General features: G+C 41.5%; 1 protein-coding gene across 1 annotated transcript; it reads left to right on the top strand.

Annotated features, from left to right (window-relative positions):
- The first annotated feature begins 192 nt into the window (after window positions 1-192).
- Window positions 193-25,518, top strand: LOC139480542 (calponin-2-like). Its single transcript, XM_071263642.1, has 6 exons — window positions 193-264; window positions 4,794-4,942; window positions 6,619-6,685; window positions 6,793-6,897; window positions 13,954-13,986; window positions 25,297-25,518. Exons 1-6 carry the CDS (start codon window positions 214-216, stop codon window positions 25,516-25,518), a joined length of 627 nt encoding a protein of 208 aa, XP_071119743.1. The 5' UTR covers window positions 193-213.
- The last annotated feature ends 1,556 nt before the right edge of the window (window positions 25,519-27,074 follow it).

Genomic DNA, 27,074 nt, shown 5'->3' with positions numbered 1-27,074 from the left:
AAAATGATTGTATACGTATGATACGATATATTAACAAGACGAATGGCAAGACGAAATATTATAAATATGGCGCCACAGGAACTGATTGAGAGATCGTCACTCATTGGTCAACAACAAAGCGCTGTTACCATTGGCTGGCTGAAAAAAACGAAGCAGCCCGTGGTCGTCAGATACCTTACAACATTAGATCTATTAACATATTTCAACTAAGTAATGGCATACCGGGGACCGTCGTATGGGCTAAGCCTAGATTGCCAAAAAAAGGTAATCGTATCTACATTTAACTATTTATAGTCTGCCAATACGATTAAACTTCTTATTTGATTTTGTTCACCTTAATATTGTTTTCTTACTCAGTTGTCAAAGTCACGTCAAATGTTATAGTTTGTATAGCATGTATTGGTAAGTATTGCTTATAGTTTTCATTTTGCTGTCAGTAGTTTTTCATTTCACAATTTGCTAAAGGCTAGCAGCCTTGCAGTAGTGTTCAATATACAAGATACAGAAGTTTGTTCCCATTAATATTTTATATTTTAGTTTCGACATGATAATTAAAATTCTGACTCTAAGTATACTGTGTTTCCAATTGCCGAGACTGGCTGATAATGCAGGTGTTTTTTTACAGTACTTACAATACAATAGCTACAAATCCTTTAAAGTTGACTACGGTTGTGGAGGAGAAAAGTGTACTTTATAGTGTTGTATATAGTTTAGCGGGGAGCTGGTAGTCAAGCGAACGCTGTACACTGAGATTGCCTGCCCGATAGGCTTCTCACATGAATGACGGTGCATTGGCAGGTGAAACAGAGCTAGAGGAATAAATGAGCCCCTAGTCCGAGCGTTTTTGTAATGCGAGCTAATATATTGTGAACGAACGAGTGTCATCTACGGCACCATAAACGTTGCATACGTTTATACAGGTGACGATGTGCTCGTTGAGAAATGTATTTGTAAAATGTTGAACAACTCACGTGACTTGATCGGCTACTAAAGCATATTTATATGTTCTGCACCCCCACCTAAATTATACGTACACCGACATTTCACATGATGTTAGTATAATGTTGTATGGACATGGAGGGGCGACGTTGGCGTGGCCTTATGGTTACATGTTGTCGAGCCGTCAAGGTAGATGCTCACAGAAAACGGACTGTCACGAATTATTAATTCATCATCAACAGAATGTCTTTAGTCATTAAATTATTTTTTTGTCATTGAAACATTTTAAGTTAATTATACCTATTGATGACGAACTGATATAATTGTTGTAATGGCTCAATGGTATACTCCATCGTAGCATGCCGCGTTTGTAGACAGTGAGGACTTTATAATTACACGCACTACATACTCTCTCCATTCACCCAATACATTCTTGAAGTTTCTGTCATATTTCCTTTCTTCGGAGTATACAAGTACCCGCGACATGCTCCCCTCTTCCACATCCCCTAGTTTCTTTTACACAGACAACAGGTGCGTGACTCGTAGTCCTCTCTGTAATCCTCAAATACCACTGACTGTTCCGTACCCTACCTGGCTTTTCTACCATCTTTCGCAATTAATCTACCTCTCTCTGCAAATACATAATTTGTCTATCGTATATCAGCAACCTACGACGGATGTTTTTTGTCTTTCTTTTCGTATACATATCTCTCTTTCCTCTGCAATCTACGATAGTCCTTGTTTGTCTCTCTTTTCTCTGCTATCTAAACATACCCTTGAACATCCGGGTTATAGAATTGGTCTTCAGCAACCCATGCTTGTCGTAAGAGGCGACAAACCGGATTGACTGGTCAGGCTCGTTGACTCGGTTGATGCATGTCATCGTATCCCAAATTTGTGGATCGATGCTCATGCTATCAACCTCTGGATTGTCTAGTCCAGACTGTGAATTTACAGACCGCCGTCATATAGCTGGAATATTGCTGAGTGCGCCGTAAAACAGCAAAATAACAAAGAAAAATAAAAAATCTCCAATATACAATGGAATCTTCTTTGTCTTTCTTCTATATTCGCGTCCGTAAGCTAGTCGACAGTGCACGTCTGCCCGGAGAGCGGAAGGTCGGTGGTTCGATCCCCGGATACGTCATACCTAAAGACGTTAAAATATTATACTTCTGTCTATATCGTCTCTGCAACCCTCGACGTGGCCGTGTTTGTCTATATCGCCTCTGCAACCCTCGACCTGCCCGTGTTTGTCTATATCGTCTCTGCAACCCTCGATGTGGCCGTGTTTGTCTATATCGTCTCTGCAACCCTCGACATGGCCGTGTTTGTCTATATCGTCTCTGCAACCCTCGACGTGGCCGTGTTTGTCTATATCGTCTCTGCAACCCTCGACGTGGCCGTGTTTGTCTATATCGTCTCTGCAACCCTCGACGTGGCCGTGTTTGTCTATATCGTCTCTGCAACCCTCGACGTGGCCGTGTTTGTCTATATCGTCTCTGCAACCCTCGATGTGGCCGTGTTTGTCTATATCGTCTCTGCAACCCTCGACGTGGCCTTGTGTGTCATTATCGCCTCTGCAACCCTCGACGTGGCCGTGTTTGTCTATATCGTCTCTGCAACCCCCGACGTGTCGTGTGTGCCTATATCGCCTCTTCAACCCTCGACGCGGCCGCGTGTGCCTTTATCGCCTCTGCAACCCTCGACGCGGCCGCTTTTGTCTACATCGCCTCTGCAACCCTCGACGCGGCCGCGTTTGTCTACATCGCCTCTGCAACCCTCGACGCGGCCACGTTTGTCTACATCGTCTCTGCAACCCCCGACGTGGCCGTGTGTGTCTTTATCGTCTCTGCAACCCTCGATGTGGCCGTGTTTGTCTATATCGTCTCTGCAACCCTCGACGTGGCCGTGTTTGTCTATATCGTCTCTGCAACCCTCGATGTGGCCGTGTTTGTCTATATCGTCTCTGCAACCCTCGACGTGGCCGTGTTTGTCTATATCGCCTCTGCAACCCTCGATGTGGCCGTGTTTGTCTATATCGTCTCTGCAACCCTCGACGTGGCCGTGTTTGTCTATATCGCCTCTGCAACCCTCGACGTGGCCGTGTTTGTCTATATCGTCTCTGCAACCCTCGACGTGGCCGCGTTTGTCTATATTGCCTCTGCAACCCTCGACGCGGCCGCGTTTGTCTATATCGTCTCTGCAACCCTCGACGCGGCCGCTTTTGTCTATATCGCCTCTGCAACCCTCGACGCGGCCGCGTTTGTCTATATCGTCTCTGCAACCCTCGACGCGGCCGCGTTTGTCTATATCGTCTCTGCAACCCTAGACGCGGCCGCGTTTGTCTATATCGCCTCTGCAACCCTCGACGGGGCCCTGTATGTCTATCGCCTCTGGTGGGACCGAGCCCACGTGTACCTTTCACCCTCTCCTGCGGTGACGTCCGATGGTATGCTAGCTGCTACACGCCGTTGTCAGGGGCGCACGGATGGCCCAGTCGTCGAAGGCATCGCAATTCGATATGCAGAGGTTCGATCCTTGGGCACGCCAGAAACCTATGATTGTGGGTTTGAATCCCGGTTCGCCCCGATTATGTTTCTAGGTTTGTCATCAACATACCCGTGCTCGTGGGTTTCACCAAAGTGGTAAACATCTGACACCTGCATCACTTCGGGCTTTCCTTCCTGCAATAAGCTGACACGCCATGATATAACTGGAATACTGTTCAAAGCGGCGTTAAACTACTTACTCGCTCACCCACTCCCTCTCGCTGAGTACGACCCAATCCATATTGAGGTCAACCCTCTGTGACTCACAGCTTATCTGATGGCTGGTGGGCAGCTTGACGGGTAATTCAATGAGCGTGATAAGAACAATATGGCCTGCGTTCCCCGACAATATAATCATGACATGTACATACTGGGTTACATGTAGACCAACGCCATTTGTTAAAACAGATTTCATATGTAAATGGCTGTATATAATTAAAGATGAACATTCATGAACGTTAACAGAAACCAAAGACGTATATATACGTCTTTGCAGTAACCAAGAACAGAGCCTGAACTGAAGGTATATTTTACAACAGGCATGGAAGGAAGACTTCAGTATAATATCATCACAAACAATTATTTCAACGGTATTCTTCTAACATCACCGATGATAAAGTGAGGTAACTCAAATATTGTAAACTTATGTTGGTAAAATGTTTATGATGTTAGCCAAAGGTACATGTGTCGAACAATTTTGTGCGGACATGAGAGCAATCATTGCAGAAACATCATGCGTGTTATGACCAGACATGAGTGATTCCATCCATTTATTTAAGAAACGTTCAATGTGACATGAAAGTGCACGCCAAACGAGACAGGTTTGTTTATATATTCGCGATGTTATGTTCGGTAAATCACATAGATAATTACTTAGCTAATTCATAAATGCTTCCGTGACCTCAACTGACATATCGGCCTGTGTTCAAGTTAGTGGTATGTCACAGTCGTGGCTACTCCAGTAGGGTCAGCTGACATATCGGCCTGTGTTTAAGTTAGTGGTATGTCACAGTCGTGGCTACTCCGGTAGGGTCAGCTGACATATCGGCCTGTGTTCAAGTTAGTGGTATGTCACAGTCGTGGCTACTCCGGTAGGGTCAGCTGACATATCGGCCTGTGTTCAAGTTAGTGGTATGTCACAGTCGTGGATACTCATGAAGGGTCAGCTGATGCTCCAGAAGGACAACACGACTACACGGGAAACGACTATATTTGCTGAGCCAAATGTTGTTGCAAAACAAGGGAAGTTGATTTCTAGAATGTTGACGAAATATGTCGGTCTCCCTTTTTTACAATTTCTAGACCAGGGAAAAGTTTGACCTGGACAAGGCCAAGGAAGCGATATCGTGGATCGAGAAGGTGACGGGGAGAACTTTGCTGCCGGCATCAGGAGACTTCCGGGATGAGCGTGATGTCGCAGCCGTTCTCAAAGATGGTGTTGCCTTGTGTGAGTGAGTGGCTTCAGATTTTCATTATTCTGTCTTAAAACTTTAGTCCCCCAAACTTTTGCTCTTTGTCATTAAACTTGTATTTGTTAGATTTATGATATACTTATATTAATGAGATAAATATTCTGTGTTTCGATGTAGAGCTAATCTGGTGGGAACATATTACACAGGAGGTTCATCACCATGGCAAAGCCAGGTTGGCATGATTTGCCACAGGGACTAGTTACCTGGTGTAATCTTTTAGCATTGACCATGTGTTGTTAGAAATACCATGAGTAAGTAGGATAGTAAATAGTTGCCAGATATTTTTAAAAAATCATCAGAGTTGATTCTAAGGGCGAAACCTGATATGTAATACATATCCTGATCTCAATTACCTGTTAGCTTGTTTTCCTGGGCTTAATGCTGTTGTGTTTCATGTTTGTTTGTTTGTTGTTTAACACTGCACTCAGCAATATTCCAGCTATATGACGGTGGTCTGTAAGTGAGTCTGGGTCAGACAATCCAGTGATTGATGGCATGAGCATCAATCCACGCAATTGAGATCGATGACATGCATCAACCAAGTCAGCGAACCTGACCACCGCTTCCCGTTAGTCGCCTCTTACGACAAGCACAGTCGTGTTGTGTTTGAAACCTTATCAGCACTGCTAGGCAGATGTCTAACCACCTGTCTCTGGTGTATGATGATTTGAAACCCTTGCTTGACTAACCAGGTCATGGTTGAATGAAAAGGGTGGGGCATACCATGGTGATGACTTGTTCCCATGATTTGAAAACCAGCACTTTCTTGTATATCACTTATATAAAATAATTGTCCAAAAGCCTCCCCAAGCTCAGAAGTATGTCCAGAAATGAGTGAACAATGCTGACCTTTGATTTCAGCTTTGGGTAAAGATTTCTCTCAAAGTTGAAATATTAGTAAAACTTTCTCAAAAGACACATTTTAGTCTTTCTTCTGAATATGGAGTTGGATTTCTGCAAGTGTTGAAAATAAGAGAGGAAGTTGTCATAGCGACTGATTTACGACACCCATTCTCTGAAGAACATTTAATTGCAAAGGCTCATTACCCTGGAGCCATGACATCTATGTGCCTTGAAACATTTAATCGCTGTTATTTATAAGATGCTAATCCTATTTGTTAGTCCCCATTTTTGTGTGCATCGACCGTCTGCCATCCTGAACGAGATGTGCAAGTATGTCACTGATGATTTACTGTATACATTTATATTTATTACTTACTAAATGTCAGGTGACCTAGGCTATATAAGCCTTGGTCCAGAGAGGTTGAGAGAAAGGCCTTACCCTTAGCCTAGCTAGGGTTAGGCTGGGTGCTCTGGGGCACCTAGACAACAACCACTACCACTATGTACTGACCTAGCACATAGTGTCTTTTGTATGTATATATCTACATGTATAAAGTAAAACTGTATATACCGCAAGCCATCGTCTCCAAGTTGTCACTTCCTACTGAGAACCATATGTCGGCCCCTTGCGTATACGAGTATGCAAATTGTTCATAATCAACGTCAGACCGACACGCGTTGTTAATATTCAGTGGGCCGAAAAGAGCCCTGATCATACCGGGCCGAGGCATTCTATCCATCTTGTCTTTGCCTTTGTTACACCAGGTGCAGTCCTCCAGCCCATGTCTTGACACAAGGAGTCTCTGTTTCAGATTAATGAACAAGATACAGCCAAAGTCTATACCGAAAATCCACAAATCAATGGCTCCATTTCAACAGGTAAAACTGTGAATGTACTTATATCTAATGGCCATCAGAACCTATTTCTTTGCCACTGAAATCAGTTGTACACAATTCGAAGAAAGAACTACATATTTTTATTCCAGATGGAGAATCTGGATATGTTCACAGCAGCATGCAGCAGGTATGGCATGAACAACCTTGACATATTCCAGACTGGGGACCTGTACGAAGTGAAGGCCATGTACACAGTGAGTAGGCACTATGTCTCTTACCCCCATACCCCTACAGACAGAGTGTGTTCTATGACCTCTATACTGGCAAATCTGTAATTTCATGAGTATCCAGGTGTCTGATGTTCTCAAACATATTAAGCAGAAAGACCTTTATCTGACAAAGACTGTTTCAAATTCAGATGATATTACTTACTTTGGGCTACCATGCTATTAAGTTCATGTACTGTTTGTGTAGAAGGGAATCTATGGTTTTATATGATGGCCCAAATAGGCCTTTGGTTCCAAGCTTAGCAGCATAGGGCATATCTGTGTCCATTGGTCCCAAGCATAGCGGCATATCAGTGTCCCTAGATACCAAGCATAGCAGCATATAAGTGTCCCTGGGTACCAAGCATAGGGGTATCAGTGTCCCTAGGTACCAGGCATAGCAGCATAGGGCATATCAGTGTCCCTTAGTACCAAGCATAGCTGCAAAGGTGATATCACTGTCCCTAAATACCAAGCTTAGCAGCATATCACTGTCCCTAGGTACCAAGCATAGCAGCATATCAGTGTCCCTGGGTAACGAGCATAACAGCATATCAGTGTCCCTGGGGACCAAGCATAGCAGCATAGAGCATATCAGTGTCCCTCGACACCAAGCATAGTGCACATCAGTGTCCCTATACACCAAGCATAGTGCACATCAGTGTCCCTATACACCAAGCATAGTGCATATCAGTGTCCCTATACACCAAGCATAGTGCACATCAGTGTCCCTCGACACCAAGCATAGTGCACATCAGTGTCCCTCGACACCAAGCCACATCAGTGTCCCTATACACCAAGCATAGTGCATATCAGTGTCCCTCGACACCAAGCATAGTGCATATCAGTGTCCCTCAACACCAAGCATAGTGTATATCAGTGTCCACATCAGTGTCCCTAAACACCAAGCATAGTGCATATCAGTGTCCCTCGACACCAAGCATAGTGCATATCAGTGTCCCTCAACACCAAGCATAGTGCATATCAGTGTCCCTCGACACCAAGCATAGTGTACATCAGTGTCCCTCGACACCAAGCATAGTGCACATCAGTGTCTCTCGACACCATGTATAGTGCATATCAGTGTCTCTCAACACCAAGCATAGTGCATATCAGTGTCCCTCAACACCAAGCATAGTGCATATCACTGTCCCTCCACACCAAGTATAGCGCATATCAGTGTCCCTCAACACCAAGCATAGCAGCATAGGGCATATCACTGTCCCTAGGTACCAAGCATAGCAGCATATCAGTGTCCCTGGGCAACAAGCATAGCAGCATATCACTGTCCCTGGGTACTGAACATAGCAGCATATCAGTATCCCTCGACACCAAGCATAGTGCACATCAGTGTCCCTCGACACCAAGCATAGTGCACATCAGTGTCTCTCGACACCAAGCATAGTGCACATCAGTGTCCCTCGACACCAAGCATAGTGCACATCAGTGTCCCTCGACACCAAGCATAGTGCACATCAGTGTCCCTCGACACCAAGCTTAGTGTATATCAGTGTCCCTCGACACCAAGCATAGTGCACATCAGTGTCCCTCGACACCAAGCATAAAGCACATCAGTGTCCCTCCACACCAAGCGTAGTGCATATCAGTGTCCCTCCACACCATGTTTAGTGCATATCAGTGTCCCTCGACACCATGTATAGTGCACATCAGTGTCCCTCGACACCATGTTTAGTGCATATCAGTGTCCCTCCACACCAAGCATAGTGCATATCAGTGTCCCTCCACACCATGTTTAGTGCACATCAGTGTCCCTCCACACCAAGCATAGTGCATATCAGTGTCCCTCCACACCATGTTTAGTGCACATCAGTGTCCCTCCACACCATGTTTAGTGCATATCAGTGTCCCTCCACACCAAGCATAGTGCATATCAGTGTCCCTCCACACCATGTATAGTGCATATTGTTACGTGCTGTGTATGCTGTACACACGTCTGGATAGTCATAGCCAACTCCGGTAAAAGTGTTTATTAGAACTTGCATGGCTGACATACGCCAAGGGAAGCAACTCTTGTCACAAGACTGCATACCACGTAACATCTCCCTTCCTTTGAGGAAAACAAATAAAGTAATTAAACCTTTAACTACAGGTACATTAATCCAAGAAATGAGTGACATTACCGAGTCGGTCCATATACTGGGATACAGTATGTAGTTCATTAAACATTCCGTTAAAGCACTTTCCTATAATTCCTGAATTAAAGTTCGCTGTCAACTTGCAATGACAAAATTATTAGACTGAACACATTGCTAATCCTGGATAAGTTCATCATCTGTAGATCTTCTTGGCGACTGGCAGTTTGGGAATGTTGAAATCTCAAGATTAACATCATCTTCAACTCTAGACTTTCTGGCAAGACGAAGTTGTTGTCTATTCCGTTTGAAACAGTGACCATTATCAGATCTCACAAAGTAGGTTCTCGGCTTGATCTCATCTGTCACAGTAGCTTCATTCCATTCCTTCCTGCCGGTTTGAATGGGTTGCATTCTGACAGTATCACCAACCTGTAAGGGTTTGAGAGGTCTTCCAGAGTACTTCCGGTTATGTCTCTCAACTACAAGAGTCCTTTTGTCTTCAAGTTGTTGCTAGTCATCCGGACCAGAATCATGTTGAATAGTCTTTAACGTACAAGGAACCTGAGTAAGCGTTCTGCGACCAAATAGTCTTTGGGCTGGACTTGTTTGTACGCCTTCAGTCGGTGTATTTCTCACATTCAACAATCCCAGGTAAGGATCCTCTTTAGCAGCTAGACATTTCTTCATCATCCTTTTAGCTACTTTAACGGCAACTTCAGCAGCACCATTAGCTTTACTGTTACCAGGGCTGGAAGTTTCATGAGAGGAACCCCAAGACTGACTGAACTTCTTGAACTTCTCACTGGTATACTGAGGTCCTCCGTCACTGATGACGACTTTAGGTATACCATGACGAGCAAAATGGTGCTTCAACTTGGTAACCACAACATCAGAAGTGGTTTCAGGCAGAAAGTCAATTTCAAAGAAGTTGCTGTAGTAGTCAGTAGTCACAAGGTAATTCCTACCTTCAATGGTGAAAATATCAGTTCCCACCTTTTCCCAGGGATGTTCAGGAATCTCATGCATAATCAGAGGTTCTGGTGATTGCTTATCACTGAAACGAGCACAAATATCACATGACTCGATATACTGTCTTATGTCACTTGACATCAAGGGCCAGAACACAAGTGTCTTTGCACGGCGTAGACAAGAGTTTATCCCCATGTGACCAACATGAAGTTTTCTCTTGATCTCATCTCTCAATGCAAGTGGGATGACAACTCTAGGTCCACGAAGAATTATCCCATCTTGAATGGTGAGTTCGTCTCTATAACTGAAGTAAGGAGTAAGCTCAGAGGACAGATTCTCCTCATGTGTTGGCCATCCTTCCATTATAGTTGATTTCAACTTGGTGAGGATTTCATCAGATGCAGTTGCAACTCTAATGTCATTCATGAGCTTGTCCTTGATCGGCAGATGATAGACATTATTCACATACACAGTTTCAGAGGAAGGTTTGTCAGGCAATGGCGCTCTGGAAAGTGTATCAGCAATAGGAATAGCTGTTCCAGGTAGATACTGAAGATCAAACACATATCCCTGGGTCCTCAGTAGTAATGACTGCAGTCTATTGGAAGCTCTAGACAAGGGCTTCTTGACGATAGACACTAGTGGCTTGTGATCAGTTATCACTGTTACACTTCTACCATATGTGTAATGGTGGAATTTCTCAAGACCAAAGGTCACGGCGAGCATTTCCTTTTCTATCTGAGCAAATCTTTGCTCAGTGTCAGTTAGCGAGCGACTGGCAAAAGCGACAGGCTTTCCCTCCTGCATCAGTACTGAGGCAATGCCATGTTCACACGCATCATTCTCAACTGTCAGCTCTTTCTCTGGATCATAATATGACAATACAGGTGCCTTGGTAACCATGTCCTTCACCTTTTGGAAGGATTCCTGTTGAGAACTGGACCATGTCCAGGCAGCATCCTTTCTTACAAGGTTACGCAGAGGAGCTAGCACATCAGTTAAGTTAGGCAAGAACTTTGACAAGTAGTTCACAAGACCAAGGTAACGTCGAAGTTCTTCAAGATTTGTTGGTGGAACCATGTTTTGAATTGCTCGGACCTTCTCGGGGTCAGACTTCAAACCATCTTTGGTTATCAAATGTCCCATGAAGGTGATTTCACTCAATTGTAGTTCAAGTTTTGATGGGTTCAGCTTGATATGGCTCTCGCGACATCTTGCTAGAAATGCTTCAAGATGAGCATCATGTTCTTCTAGGTTCCGACCATGAATCAGCACATCGTCAGCAATACAGACGACACCTGGTAGACCATCAAGGGCTTGAATCAACTTCTTTTGGAAGAATTCTGACGACACAGAAAGTCCAAATGGCAACCTGAGAAATCGATAACGACCAAAACAAGTTTGAAAGGTCGTAAGAAGACTTGACTCCTCATCGAGTTGGACGTGCCAGTATCCAGATGACAAGTCAGCTTTGGAGAAAACTCTAGACTTCCCTAGCTCATGCAGGGTATCTTCAAGCACAGGCAGAGTGTAATGCTCTCTACAAAGGGCTTTGTTTAGTTCTTGCGGATCCAAACAAATTTGAAGTTCACCTGATTTCTTTTGCGTAATTGCGATTTGGTTTACTCAGGGGGTTGGCTCACTGACAGGCGCAATCACACCTAACTTCTCCAGTCTGTCTAACTCAGTGTTCAACTTTGAGCGCAGTGCAACAGGAACACGACGGTTTGGCATCACAACTGGTCACACCGCACTATCAACTGACAGATGAACAACACCACTAAAGGTACCAAGTTTACCATCCAGCACATCACTGAACTTTTCAGTAACTTCAATATTGGCAACACGCTCAATATTCTTCTCATGAATTGTGACTAAGTTCATGAGTGTAACAGTTTTGACACCTAGGAGAGGTGCAAAGTTCTCTTTCACAACAACAAATTCAACAGAATACTTTTTCTTGTTAGCAGGATTCTGAACAAGAATATTTAGGCAACCAAGAGGAGTGACGTCAGTCTCATTCCACATCTTCAACTTTTTAGTTGTAAGTTTCAGACTCTTCAACTTGTCCTGGACAATAGAAGACGGAATGATATTAACAGCAGCACCAGGATCAATAGTGAAGACATCTCTTCCCTCCACGGTCATTCTACATTTAGTAGGCTTGTCTGTGTTTGAATCTCCATGCACAGAATTTATCCAATCTTCATCTGGAAGCTCAACATTGTTGACTTTGCTGTATTGCTTCTTACTAGGACACTTTGGTGCAAAATGATTCAGCTGGTGACACTTCGTGCACTTTTTTCCCCATGAAGGACAACTTTTACGAGCCATGATATGAGAATAACCACAGAATTTACAGTTTCTTTCATGCTGAGATTGGGGTCTCTTTTGCCTTGATCTCAAAGAGTCTATTGCAACTCTATTGATAGGTTCAGGTCTGATCAACTTTGACTGAACTGACGCATTTTCAGTGGCTTTACAGATGTCGATACATCTTTCTAGAGTGAGGTCCCTCTCTTTGAGCAGTGCTTGCTGAGTGTCGGGATCTCTTACTCCAAGGATGAGTCTATCTCTTATTATTGAAGAGATACAATTCTGACAATAGTTGCAGGTTTTCACAAGAGAACGGATTGATCCTAAGAAATTTTCAAATGTCTCTCCTTCCTTCTGTTTTCTGAGATTGAAGACGTATCTCACATATGTCTCATTAACTTCACCAATAGTAAATGCTTCAAATTTGTCTAGAATGTCTTTGACAGTTCTCTCAGCTTCTGGTGTTTGAAAATGGAATCCATTGAAAACTTTTAAGGCTTCATCACCAAGTGTGTTTAGGAGCAAAGCTACTTGATATTCCCTTCCATATCCTGGCAGGTTCACAAGTATAGAATAATTGGTCCATTTCTGTTTGAATGATTTCCAATTTTCAGCAATGTTGGATTCAATAACATGGGGTGATGGAGGTTTTATACCACTAACAGGCCGTTGAGCTTAAGGAGGATTGTCGGCTATATTTGAAGACTTGAAGCAAGGCTAGACTATCTTCACAGACAATACACACTTGTAGCTAATTGACATCGACAAATGCAGACAGGAATCTCTCGAGTGTGCAGAATGTCACTTATCAGGTCAAATTAAGCTAATAGATTCAAGTGTTCCTTCATTTCAGCGAGTGACATCACTTCTGAGACATTTGAATGATAGCAGACGAACGCACATGGTCTGAAACACCTCCGCTTCCATTATAACATTTCAGACATAAAACTGACAGAAATAGGTCGTGGTATCATAGAGGAGTGAGAAAGTCACCTGCTGCCACCATGTTACGTGCTGTGTATGCTGTACACATGTCTGGATAGTCATAGCCAACTCAGGTTAAAGCATCAGTGTTTATTAGAACTTGCATGGCTGACATACGCCAAGGGAAGCAACTCTTGTCACAAGAGTGCATACCACGTAACACATATCAGTGTCTCTCGACACCATGCATAGTGCATATCAGTGTCTCTCGACACCAAGCATAGTGCATATCAGTGTCTCTCGACACCAAGCATAGTGCATATCAGTGTCTCTCGACACCAAGCATAGTGCATATCAGTGTCTCTCGACACCAAGCATAGTGCATATCAGTGTCCCTCAACACCAAGCATAGTGCATATCAGTGTCCCTCAACACCGAGCATAGTGTATATCAGTGTCCCTCAACACCGAGCATAGTGTATATCAGTGTCCCTCAACACCGAGCATAGTGTATATGGCAAGTATCAAAGTACTGGGCAAACATTGTTTACATTGTTGAATCACTGAATCTCCTTTTATAGCATGAGATGCATTAAAAAAGGCCAACACATCACCCCTATATTTGCCAGTGCACGAGACCGGCCAACATGGAAATGTAACCAATATTGTGGAAACTGTCCAGCAAAGGACAGGTCTCTCTTAGGATGTGTTCTTTGACAGGATCTTGTGTTGTGTTCCAGGTTGTCAACTGTCTCCATGCCCTTGGGTCTCTGGTAAGTAGTATGTAATGTATGTGAGTAGTATAGGTAATGGGGGTTCTGCCGCAACTCCCCTGGAGCCAGATTTATATACCTATACTGCTACTACAGGGGGAAATTTTTATGTCAAAACACTGATGCGATTTAACGATAGTCATAAGTCATATTAAAAGAAACATCAATAGTAATTAATAATGCAAAAAATTTACTATAGCCCACGAGGATATTGGAAAGGTATAGGAGCAATAACAAAATTAGCCAAAGCGGCTAAGGTATCTAAAGATGGGGCCAAGGATTGGTTAAAGAAACAAGCTATGTGGCAAATATGTTTACTGGCACAGCGTTATATACCGAGGAAGAAGTTTGATATATTTACAACAAATGAAGTTCATCAGGCTGACCTCTTGTTTCTTCCCCACGATAAGGTAAGACTCAAAACGTATAAATACGCTTTAACCATAGTGGATGTGGCTAGTTGATACAAAGAGGCTGAGCCATTAACCTCGAAAGATTCAACAGAAGTAGCTAATGCACTGAGTCGCATATATAAACGCGGACCACTAAAATGGACCAAGCTATTTCAAGTAGATCCTGGTCGTGAGTTTATGGGATCAGTAACTAAACTGTTAACAAAGCATGATGTCGAAATCAGGCATGGTGAAAAAGAGGCCCACCGTAGTCAAGCTATCGTTCCAAGATTTAACCGGACAATTGAGTTGCTCATAGTTCCAGACGATACAGAATTACCACCATAACCATAAGCATAGGTAGTTACACCATCCTTATCAATCCATCTCTTTGTATCTAAGGGGGATAATGATGTCTTGTTCATTCTTAATCCATTTATCCTATGATTGTAACTTCTTTAAGAGTTCATCTCGTGTTTGAACTTTCTACCATTGAATAATGCTTCTTTATACTGTTCGTGTTTGATATGCTTTTTTACCACATACTTCTTAACGCCTTTAGCTTTTCTTATCTCTCCATTATCGGACTTCTTTATAGAATACATCTTAGGTCTTAATCCGACATACTCCGCTATAGGAGTCCTAGCACATTCATCCTTCATCTTACCTAACACCTTTTTATTTACTATGCTGTGCAGTGGATTATTTTTAGGGTAATCGCTCGTGTTGTACATATCTATTTTTCTGCCATATCTTTATACACATCCTTGGTTTGTATTTCCATCAACAAAGAATCTGTGTCGGTATATAACACGGGGGTAAATCTATATAAGATCCACCTTTGAAGGGCATATAATTTGCTATATCTAAATATAAACTATCGATTTTATCCACACCCCAACCCAAACCTCTATTAGTCCAGAGTTTTAAAGTTTCCTCTCTCCTCTGAATTGATGTATCTAATGATGTGTTTATAGTATCGGATTCAGTTATAACTTCTTGATTGCTCCGGAAATATGGTTCGGTATATTCAGTGCTATCGTCTGTGCTACTTTTACTCAATGACATTTTAATCGTCAGCTGGTATTTTATACTATGTAAATGATCTAATTCATCGTTAATTTTGCTCGATATGATGGGCTTAACATCATTAACATCCTTGTTGGAATTAATATCCATCTTCCAACCTCTTAGATATTTACTAATGCCGGCGGATGTGGGTACAAATTTTGATTCTTGTTTTTTTTATCAACATCGTCAACTGATTTATTATCATCAGATTGATTATTATCTAGTAAAGCGATCAATTCAGCCCTTCTCATTCGAGAATAACCTCTCACCCCACTGTTTTTTGCTTGAGCTTTGAGTTCTCTAAGTCTGGGGTTTGTTGTATTCCAAACTGAGTAAATCGATCAATTCAGTTTTTCTCATTCGAGAAAATCCATGTAGACCACGTTGCTTTGCCAAAGCCTTCAACTCTCTGACAAAAACCACTGTCATTTAATAGTATATACAAAATGAATCAATTGTCTAAATGGTTGTTTTTCATATACATGTATAAATATGTATTCTCCCCACCTATTCCTCTCATTGATGTAATCTCTCTTCCTAAAGTAAATAATCTGCTTCCTGACCTTATCAGCACTGTGACTCTTACATAAACATTAACTACATTTCACCCCAATCCCACATACAGAAGAAACGTAATTTTTAAAACCCTTTCTGATGTTATAAGAGTGGGTCCCACAGTAAATACCCACAGATGGCTTCTGACATTGAATCGATTTCCCCATGATTTTATATTTGCACAGATTCATGGTTATACACATATCATATCATTTGTCTAAAAGGTAAATCACATCTCCACTGTTGAGTCATAGATGTCATCGCTATTTATAGATCAACAGTCAGGGTTATTTACAGGTCATGGTTTATGCGTAGTTATCGTGTAACCTAAAATAGCGACACCAGTCAATCCCAACATTATGAATGCTATCTCGCGGTCTTTTTGTTCCTCTGACGGTGTATAAAACTGACTTATTGTTGGTTTTGGTATTGGGTCAAGTGTCTTTCCATAAACGAGGAAGTATTCGTGCATGGCAGATGCAACATCCTTAAACGTTTGAATTGAATGTCCCTGCTTACGCAATTCTTCATTAATAAAATCTAATCTTAATATCCTATTCCTGGTCCATTGTGACTGGGCTGCTTCGAGTTGTTTTAATGCTTTATTATGTCGTTAACTCTCCAAACCTCTCATACTAGAAAATAAAAAATTACTCCCCGAAAAAGCTAGAGCATTAACAACAGCTCCACCGACCATCATCGCAATTGATGCCATGTTCGATAATATAAAATAGTCAAATGTTTAATTACTTCATTATATCTTCTGGGATAAGCCCTTGTTTGATGAGCATATCTTTTGTTGCCATTGCTAATCCTATATTGAGAATCATCAAACCGATATCATAACCATTAAAATCTAGCTTGGGTGGTGTGGCTTTAGTAATCATTTTAGCTATACGGGCATAGCCAATGGTCAAGCCGCTGACCACCGCTGAATGATACGGTGAATTATCCAACATTTTACAGTCTGTAACTGGAGTAGTCATGCTTCTTGCAGCATTGTATGAGGGCTAACCTCTAATTGAACTTGTTGTGTAATCGGGGGTGACGTTTTCTCTTCTCCGGTCTTATAAAACAACCATACCACCGCTATAGCAACAACTCCTACTAGTGCCCAAGTTTTAATCAGACGACTATGTTTAATATTTGAATTATGCATTAGTTTCGCTTTCCTCTCCAGCCCGCCCTTTCTACCTGCTGCGATTTTTGGGGGGTTCTTCCTCGTCACTCTGGCTTGTGGTATTTCCTCATTCACAATCCGTTGTGATTGTGCAATCGCTGGTATTTCCTCGTTCACTTGTTCCACAAGCTGTGGTGTCACTTGAGTCTCCATTATTATTAAGTGGGCACTTGTGTTTAAATTGACAATACCTAGCCGTTGTAAGCCGTGGTTACCGGAGCTAAGAACATTCCATATCTATGATAAGACTCACAGCTTACTGAGCTTATAGCATGTTCGATGAATGGGTCTTTCTCGAGAGATTCGCATAAATATGGCCGATGTTCTGCCGGGATAGGGAGAAACGTACTAGCTACGACTGTGTTAAGTTGTAACATAGCCGACCCTATTGTTTTAGTCATGGTAGCTCCCAGTCTAGACTCGTAACGTGCGTACAGTTTTTTAATTTCTTCGTCGGTCATGTTATCAATTTTTTCGATGGTATAATTTTCCCCCAAATATTCGGAACATTTTCCACCGGCTGCTAAAGCGGCGAGTCTTTCTCTATGTTTATCTAAAGATTTATCTGTCATAGGTTCTGGCTCATCTTTGAGCATTTGTTCGATGAGTTCATCGCATTCCATAATGTAATACCTAAGGAGATATTTAAGTCTAACATAATAAAATATCACATATCCAATACAGCCCGTAATAATAAACTGTTGCGAAAGAATGAGGATTTCGAACCACATTATGTCATAATAACCGCTAATGTTCAATTTATCATATTTTTGCTATATTTGCTATAATTTTGCTATTTTTGTCATATTTTTCCTATAATTTTGCTACATTTTGCTATATTTTTGCTATAATTTTGCTATTTTTGCTATAATTTTGCTAAGCATATGCATAAGCAGCTGGTTGATCGGTTTTTAATACGAGTTTACAATGCTTCGTTTCTGCTAACAGTTTTCTGACTTTATCTCGCTCGAACTTGGTATAAATAACATCATTTTCACGTAAACATTCCTCAGATGAATCTCGGTCTTTGCAATGAAACAGGGCTACTCATTTGGTCAGCTCTCTGAGATCTTTCAGGACAGAGTTGTATTTTTTAGTAAGTATCCAAACGCTATGCTGAGTATGTCGTCCGGAGAATGCTAAATATGAAAGCATATCTTTCTTTTTGGTGAGTTCTTTACTCGCACTACAATCGTCGAAAAGGGTTGATTCTACTTTATATTTTTCGTGACATACTCATAAACAGTCTTGTAAACGATCGCCCGGATCAACTCTGTGTACCCCATCGTCATTCATTACCCAATCTCTCGATAGGTATGTTTTATTAATGCTTATAGTCGGGCACAGAATAATAATATGATCGAAAACATCCTATAATGACTTTCTAAAATATCTAGAATAAAAGCTGTCTTTCCACAACCCGTTTTCCCGCATATGATAGCGCAGTGCGGTTCTTTAGGTAAAAGATTATTGATAGATTGCTTGCACGAATCTTCCATTCTGTATATTAAGTTGAGCATCCATAATCACGTACAAATATATGTTTAATTTACCAGCTGATTCCTGGAGCTTCTTTATCTGTATAGTGACACCCTCGCTGGAATTTTCTATTCTCCTTCCACTGCTGTATAGTTGGTCATCGTCCATTGTTCGCATGTCGAGCCATAGCGCATACTTCGTGGTGAGGTATTCACCCATCGATATACCCCTGAGTGACAGATCTTTCACGACCGAGTTAACTTCTGGGCTTCGTTTTATAGAAGGGAGTTTTTTAATCTCATCCCATTGTTGATATGCTAGCATTCCTTAACTATATAGTTGATTAGGAATGCCCTCCATAGTCAATTCTACTTTTGTAATCTTGGGATTGTAGAACTTCTCGGTATTTCTTTTAAATGCATCGGAGGGGTCCTCGAACAACATTAAGATATCCTTCAATGACCTCGTGGGGACGTTTAGATTGATATTCCACGTCATATCTTTTTTGTTCCTTTTGATCTTTCGATGTCGAAGCATGCAATCATACAAAATGGCTAAACTTCCGGTATTCTGGTTACGAATTTGTCTGGCTAATTCAGGATCTGTTATCATATCATAGTCCAGCGAGATATTGTCAATGGAATAGCTAGCATCTTCAGCAGCTCTGATTACTCTACCGTAGTCATTAAAAGTGAGTTCGTATTCTAACCTATCACCTATGGATGCTTGATAAAAGGGCATGTGGGAATCTAGTAATTCAAAGCCGAGCGGAATATAGAATTGGTTACCTAATGCGCCGGCAACAGCGAGATCTTTTACAATGGTATTATCACCATTATCAGCACCCACACGCAGTCTCAATGTGTTCCGATTACAAATACCTTGGTACTGTAAGTTTTCCCGCTCTTTATCCGTTATCCAGAGTTCCATGTAACAATAGTATACATCGCTATCATCAATATTCAAAACCTCATTACCACTAATTTTAATCGCGATTTTCTTAACATTAGCACGACATATGTTCTGAACGGGCTTCCTTTCAAAGTCGGTAGAATTCAAACTAATCGTAAATGCTTATCGGACAGTTCCCAGAACTAACACATCGTGTGCACCGAGATTGGGAAAGCGAACCAGAAGCGTTTGATTCTGATCAATTGTACTCGGGTTATTAGTTATAGTTACAGACTGACAAATTGCTTTGACCCCTAATGGATCTCGAAGTCTACGTTGTGGGTTTAACTTGCGTCCGTATTGTGAAGACATTGTTATATCGAAATTACGTAACCTTATGTTTGATATAAAAAATTGATGATTTTAATCTAGATGATTTTGATAACCCTAGTACAATCGAAGAGGGTACTGATGAAACCAGCTTTACAAATCTTAACGATGAACTTTTACATTAACCGTTAATGATTATTACGATACTTTGAAAGATGTTAGCCTAATTGGTCGGGACTATTCAAAGTTTACGATAGATAGTAAAGGAATATTGCGAATATGCGGTGAACCTGATATTGACCTTCTGCATTATCGTACTCGTAATCCCTAGCTTTGTCTACGATAGCTGCTAAACATAGGCATCAACTTTGTTCGTAATGAATTAGGTTTTGTAGACTACTCATGAAGAGAAAAACTTTCCGCGAAGACTACTAAGGTTGTTCGGACTGTGCGTGATGAACTCGGTAACATAGATAATTTGGAAGATAGCTCGAAGGTGGCCTAGGATGGACTCGGAGAAATCTACTACGATAATTCCACGGTCAGTGTACCATCCTCGGAGTTCAGTATTAGGGAATTACGAGGTCTTGACAAGGCAATGCAAACAATGCGGGGAGAACTCATCAATAATATAGCCAAGCTAACCGAACTCGACAAGCATATAGCTTATGAGAAAACAAAACTTGGACAGGCAGGTGATGAATTCAGTAGACGTCGCGTTGCAGAAAGATTGCTTCACTTAGAAGACGAAAGATCGGCCTGCCTCGAAGGGGCTTCCAGTAATAGAAAGGCACTTCGTTCACAAATCAGCCGAACTTGAGAAACTATCGATCAAGTCCTCAACGATGAAACTTCACTAGCCGATAAAATAAAACATTGTTCAGAGAACAGGGGATAACCATTGCCAGTATTTTAACCGCATTGGGATTTATTATATCGACTTTGACTCTCGCATTAACCGGTGGTACAGAAGGTGGCACACTGCCTAGTGATAAGGGTGGTATAAAAGAGTGGATAAAAAAGCATTAGGTTCAGCACTGGGAAAGCTCGATGGGAAAGCCGTGTCTGCACTTCCCGGTATAATAGGGAGTATTGTTTCCTGGCTCTTGAATTTATAAGCTAAGACCAGCACTTGGCTTAGTCAAAACTTGTGGGCACTGATCGTAGCAATTGCAGGGCTGTTGTACATATCCGCTAAAGAACTATTTAACCAAATCATGAGTAAACCAGCCGCGACTCCACCTACTACAAGCGCTGTTTTTTCATTGATATGTTGTTGATTTTTAGCTGCAATATGCGGTGACACTTGTGGTTGTGCGTTAGTAGATGTGTTAGTAGGAGTGTCAGTAGATATTTGTGGCTTGACTATTCCTGTTTCGCCTGTGTTTGTTTGCGTTATTAATTCGGTGTTAATATCTGAATTTATACCTGGTTTTTGTTGATCGGTAGCAATAACAATTCACTTGACCGATCTTAAGTTCCATATTACTCGGAGACATGTATAGTCCCGGCTCATAAACGTAGTCCACTTTGGATTGAGCGTACTGTAATACATCTTGATAACGCTTTATAGAAGATGGTATGTCAGCTGGTGAATTAATAGCATCCTCAACATTTGCAACAAACTGTTTTTGTGCATCGAACGCCGTCCCAGAACCAATAATGGACGTTCTTGTTTGCGATTGTGCACCGAGAATTGCCCACCGAGAATTGCCCATACATAAGTTCTTATTGATTAATTAACTCTTACAACTCCTGGGTTAGTAAAATTATTTTCTGTTTAATCATTAAGAAATTCATTCCAAGCGTTTGCGATATCGTTGAGTTGCACAAATTTTGTTGCAATATACGGTAAACCAAACCACCCTTAAAACTCATAAGATCTCCTCTCCAATCGTTACTCGAAAGTTCCCAGCCATGATTAATATTATGTAATCTTACAAAAAGATTGTTTTTATGTAACAACTTAAATGGATTGAATGGTTGATTAGCTTTTTTAACTAAATCATCGCTTTCTTCCTTAACAGTTTTTTGTCCGCTGTACGGAACACCTAGACCATGGTTAATTCCTTTAATACGCCAATCTTTACTCGTAGCAATATTAAATTCCTAACAAATACGTTCATACGCGAACCTATTGTATGGATTATTTGATGCATTCCATGCTCAATCCTGCGGTAATAGGGCACTAATTTCTTTAAGTATACGTCTTACACGTGAAATGATAAAACAGACTTATTTAGTTCAAATCCTGGGGCATAAAGAGATACACCACATCCTGTTGTGGCACACCATATGGCAAAGTTTAACTGATTCTGCCAAAATTGCATTGGGTTGTGAAACCAATGGTGCACCATTTTATCGCTAGTTGCCGTGAACCTGTATTTTTCAAAGATATCAGGGAATTCAACAAAAAAATTAGCACCAGAAGCACTTACTAAAATCGACTAATTAGTAATATAAGTTGATTTCATATTTAAGTTATGATATAGTATCATTGTATATTTAATATGTATGTTACACTCCGGGGAATAACAAATGGTCAGTCTATTCAACTGCTTCATACTATCGATAACTCGGATGGGCAACTTGAAGTCGCTCTCTGTGATGTAACGTATTACCCGCAGTGGACCAATATAAGTGCTGTGAGAAGAAATACTCAGACAATAATAAATAGAAAAAAACACATTATACCTGATGGGTATTACAGTGTATGCTCACTCAATGATGATTTTTTTAAGCCTTTGGGAGTTTGTCTCACACAAAATGAGTCAAATGGGATGTTGATTTTTTTGGACTCTGGAGAAAAGCAAGTAATTTTTGCCTGGAACATAGCAGATACACTTGGACTTGCACACGGAGTAGGATTAATACCACCCAACAAAACAGTGCATGGAGTTAAATTACCCGATTTAGTTCCCTATAAAGAGTTGTGCATCCATCTTGATCAGATCAGTACAACGGATAATATTCAACTCGAAAGTCCTTCAACTCTACTCAGATCTGTTCCAGTCAAAGATGAAAAATACAATAGCGGTAGGACGGAATCTTTCTCATCATTACAATATAAAAAATTATAGCGTGGTATTATTTCAGATCTCAAAATTTCTGTATTAGATGTAAAACATCAACCTGTGCATATAGGATAATTGAGTGTAACACTCCATATTATAAATAATGGTTTATTCATCAGGCCCTGGAATGCTTTGACAATGTAATACAATTGTGCTTTCCGATCTAGGAGACACAGAAGGATTCGGTAAGTTATACGCTTTACACTTACAAGATAATGTATTCAAGCGGAAAGTAGTTACATTCACAGGTAATCTAGATTTAAGCAATGTCGACGTTAGTAGACTCCATAAAAACACTTCGTACAATCTTACTCGCAACGATGATAATAAATGGACTATGATCGAAGCAAAAATCGAGTGGCTACTGAATATCGTCATTACCCCACCATATGTGATGACGGGTAAGGCACATCAATTAACTAAGATAATAAATAGTGGGATTGTACTCGGGGCTTATATCCCATCAAAACAAAAAAGTGTGTTAGTCTCTCCCCTGCCAGAAAACCCAGGTCATATGTTATATAGTCGTCCAGCAGTAAAAGAAGTTTGTTTAATTTGGTTACTGAATTCAATGATATTAAACAGAACTTGAGTGCAATACCTAATATTTCTACGCTTATCATTGAAGTCTTGTTCGGAGATGCACCGGAAGATGCCTTCGAAATATTACCAGGTCTATCGATTAAATGGCTCAAGAAACATGAGCGTCGACGTTGCAGTATTATTTATATTGGAGCATTACCCATTGCAACGCTTGAACGGGTCCAAATGATTAAAAGTGACAGCATTTCTCTTGCTAAGATATTCATGCCGTATAATATACATTTGATAAGGTTGATGTATACTCTCAAAACATTTAAGCAAGACCAATTAAAGACTATTATATGATATAATGATATACACTATGGGTTTATATCCGGCGCTCGATGAAAAAATGGATACTGTTGATGGATTTTGATTACATCAAATAAGCGACATAAAACATTGAATAGATAAGGTGAGGGAGTTTACACTTGGATTGTATAAAAAGTATCGCAGAGCCGTGAATGCTCTCGATGGAGTTGACACCACGCTTGTAACAGCTGGCATGGGACTCGGTGTAGCTGGTGTTGGTTTATTATCAACTATAATTGCCGCGCCTATCGTACTTGGCATGGAAATAGCCGCCGGAGTCTCAGGACTGGCAGGAATAACGATAAAATTAATTTCTAGTAAGTTGCAAAAGAAAGCATTAAAACATGATAATATTCGGATACTTGCCGAAGCAAAGTTGAACAGCATTGAGGATCATATTTCAACAGCAATGGCTGATTGTAAGATATCCGAGGAGGAGTTTCGTTTAGTTTTGTCAGACCTCACCAAATACAACGTAATGAAGCAGGAGATTCGATCAAAGACCAGTGATATTAGCGAACACAAGAAAAAAAAATTCATAGAACAGGGGAGACAACAAGCGTGTCAATTATTCCGTGCCAAAACCAAAGAACAGGTTGGAGATTAAAAATAGATTGCTTACTACCATTAGATCACATTTAGAAGAATGCTTACGTAAATATATAATAATGGAGAATTACAAACCAACAAAGGAAGAACTCGAAAAAGCTATCGAAGCATTTATGCTCAGGGACGAAATTATCAAATGGAGAGAATTACCACAAGGTATATATTATATCAGTGATGTCAAACCAACCAGATACGGTCATCAATTGTTTCTTTCCAATTACCAAGAAGAGTATATAGACTGGTCTCCTAGTGAAATGAACGAAGAACTTAGTAAAAATGTTGAGTATCACTTTGTTAAAAATAATGGCATACGTATTAATAAAAATGATAGAGAATATTTTCATTACAATTAAGTTTAATCTCATGACTATCGTTAAATCGCATCAGCGTTATGACATAAAACATTCTCCCTGTAGTAGCAGTATAGGTATATAAATCTGGCTCCAGTGGAGTTGCAGCAGAACGCCCATTACCTATACTACTATGTGTAAACTGGCTGGCAATATAAGGGGGTTACCTATGTGTCCCAAATCATGAAACCTTACAAGTATGTTATATCATTAGGGTCCATGTTTCCATAGTAACAAGAACAGAATATAAACTGGCTAGCTCGGCTGACTGGACACCAGGTTCTGTTTACACATACCACTGTCAAGGGCCCTATTTGGGTGCTCTGCCAGGACCTCCCAGTGGCAGGCTTTAGTAAATGTTAATATTTATCTCCCCTGGTTAAGGTATGTGTTGTCAGGTAGGTTTTACTCATAAACCCTTCTCTGTTGAAGTTACACGGGATAGTGTTCAGGGATATCTAACATATAATATATTATAACTTCAGGCACGGAAGAATGGTTTTGAATACTCTCAGTTTGGTGTGAAGTTGGCCGACAAGAATGAACGTAACTTCACAGAAGATCAGATAGCTGAATCAAACCGTGTCATCGGTCTCCAGTATGGCAGTAACAAGGTAGCCTCTCAAGCAGGCATGACACCTTATGGACTGGCCCGACAGATCCTGCAGTCTCCAAGCTCTCCTACAGACAGCCAGCCCCCTCTGTGACCATCTACAATCAGCCTTATAATTTCTTGATAAATATCCTTGTGTCTGCTTGTGTGTGACTGGGGGAGTGTTTAACCCTTATAGCAGCAAGTGTGACTATCCCCCAGCCCCTTCATAGGCAGTGTCTACAAGCTGCCTTGTAAGTAACAAGACCCAATGTTCCGCTCCTGTAGGCAACCAGCAGGTGTGACTATCCCCAAGCCACCTTACAGGCATCCCACAGTGAGTTCCCAAGAACAGATGATAAAAGTGTGCATGGCATGGACCTAATGCTTTACGGCTTAGTTGCAATCATTTCATGGTTTAGTGGCAACGTCTTCCTTTACTAAATCAGCACAGGCACCAAGCAGTAAGGTCATTATTTGTCCATATCGATATTTTTCAAATAAATTACTATACTGGTGTGTTTTTTGTTGAGTATTTGAAGATGAAGGTTATTGACAAAAGATAAACATACTAAGTAGTTTGTGAGGATCTATAGCTTTCACATCTTAAATCAGCAGTCAAAAATTAAGATTGGTCTAAATCTAACAATTTGTTTAGAAACCAGTCATCTTCAGCTTGTCATAAGGTGACGAACGGGATTGGGAAGACCAATGTGATAACTTCGACTTTCTGGTTTCTCGATTATGTACAGACTGCTGTCATATGGCTGGAATATTGAGTGGGGTTCTAAACAAACACGCCAGCAGTGTAAGGTAGGGGTGGACATGGTATGCCATCAGTCTGTGGTAGGGGTGGACATGGTATGCCAACAGTCTGTGGTAGGGGTGGACATGGTATTCCAGCAGTGTCAGGTAGGGGTGGACATGGTATGCCAACAGTGTCAGGTAGGGGTGGACATGGTATGCCAACAGTGTCAGGTAGGGTTGGACATGGTATGCCATCAGTCTGTGGTAGGGGTGGACATGGTATGCCAACAGTCTGTGGTAGGGGTGGACATGGTATGCCAACAGTGTCAGGTAGGGGTGGACATGGTATGCCAACAGTGAGAGGTAGGGTTGGACATGGTATTCCAGCAGTGTCAGGTAGGGGTGGACATGGTATGCCATCAGTCTGTGGTAGGGGTGGACATGGTATTCCAGCAGTGTCAGATAGGGGTGGACATGGTATGCCAACAGTGTCAGGTAGGGGTGGACATGGTATGCCAGCAGTGTCAGGTAGGGGTGGACATGGTATGCCATCAGTCTGTGGTAGGGGTGGACATGGTATGCCAACAGTCTGTGGTAGGGGTGGACATGGTATTCCAGCAGTGTCAGATAGGGGTGGACATGGTATGCCAACAGTGTCAGGTAGGGGTGGACATGGTATGCCAGCAGTGTCAGGTAGGGGTGGACATGGTATGCCATCAGTCTGTGGTAGGGGTGGACATGGTATGCCAACAGTCTGTGGTAGGGGTGGACATGGTATTCCAGCAGTGTCAGATAGGGGTGGACATGGTATGCCAACAGTGTCAGGTAGGGGTGGACATGGTATGCCAGCAGTGTAAGGTAGGGGTGGACATGGTATGCCAGCAGTGTCAGGTAGGGGTGGACATGGTATTCCAGCAGTGTCAG

Source organism: Haliotis cracherodii, unplaced genomic scaffold (assembly GCF_022045235.1).
Source record: "Haliotis cracherodii isolate W230 unplaced genomic scaffold, xgHalCrac1.p SCAF_4, whole genome shotgun sequence".
Classification (NCBI taxonomy): Eukaryota; Metazoa; Mollusca; class Gastropoda; order Lepetellida; family Haliotidae; genus Haliotis; species Haliotis cracherodii.
Note: the sequence above shows the minus strand (reverse complement) of the source record. Positions and strands in the feature narration are given on the sequence as shown.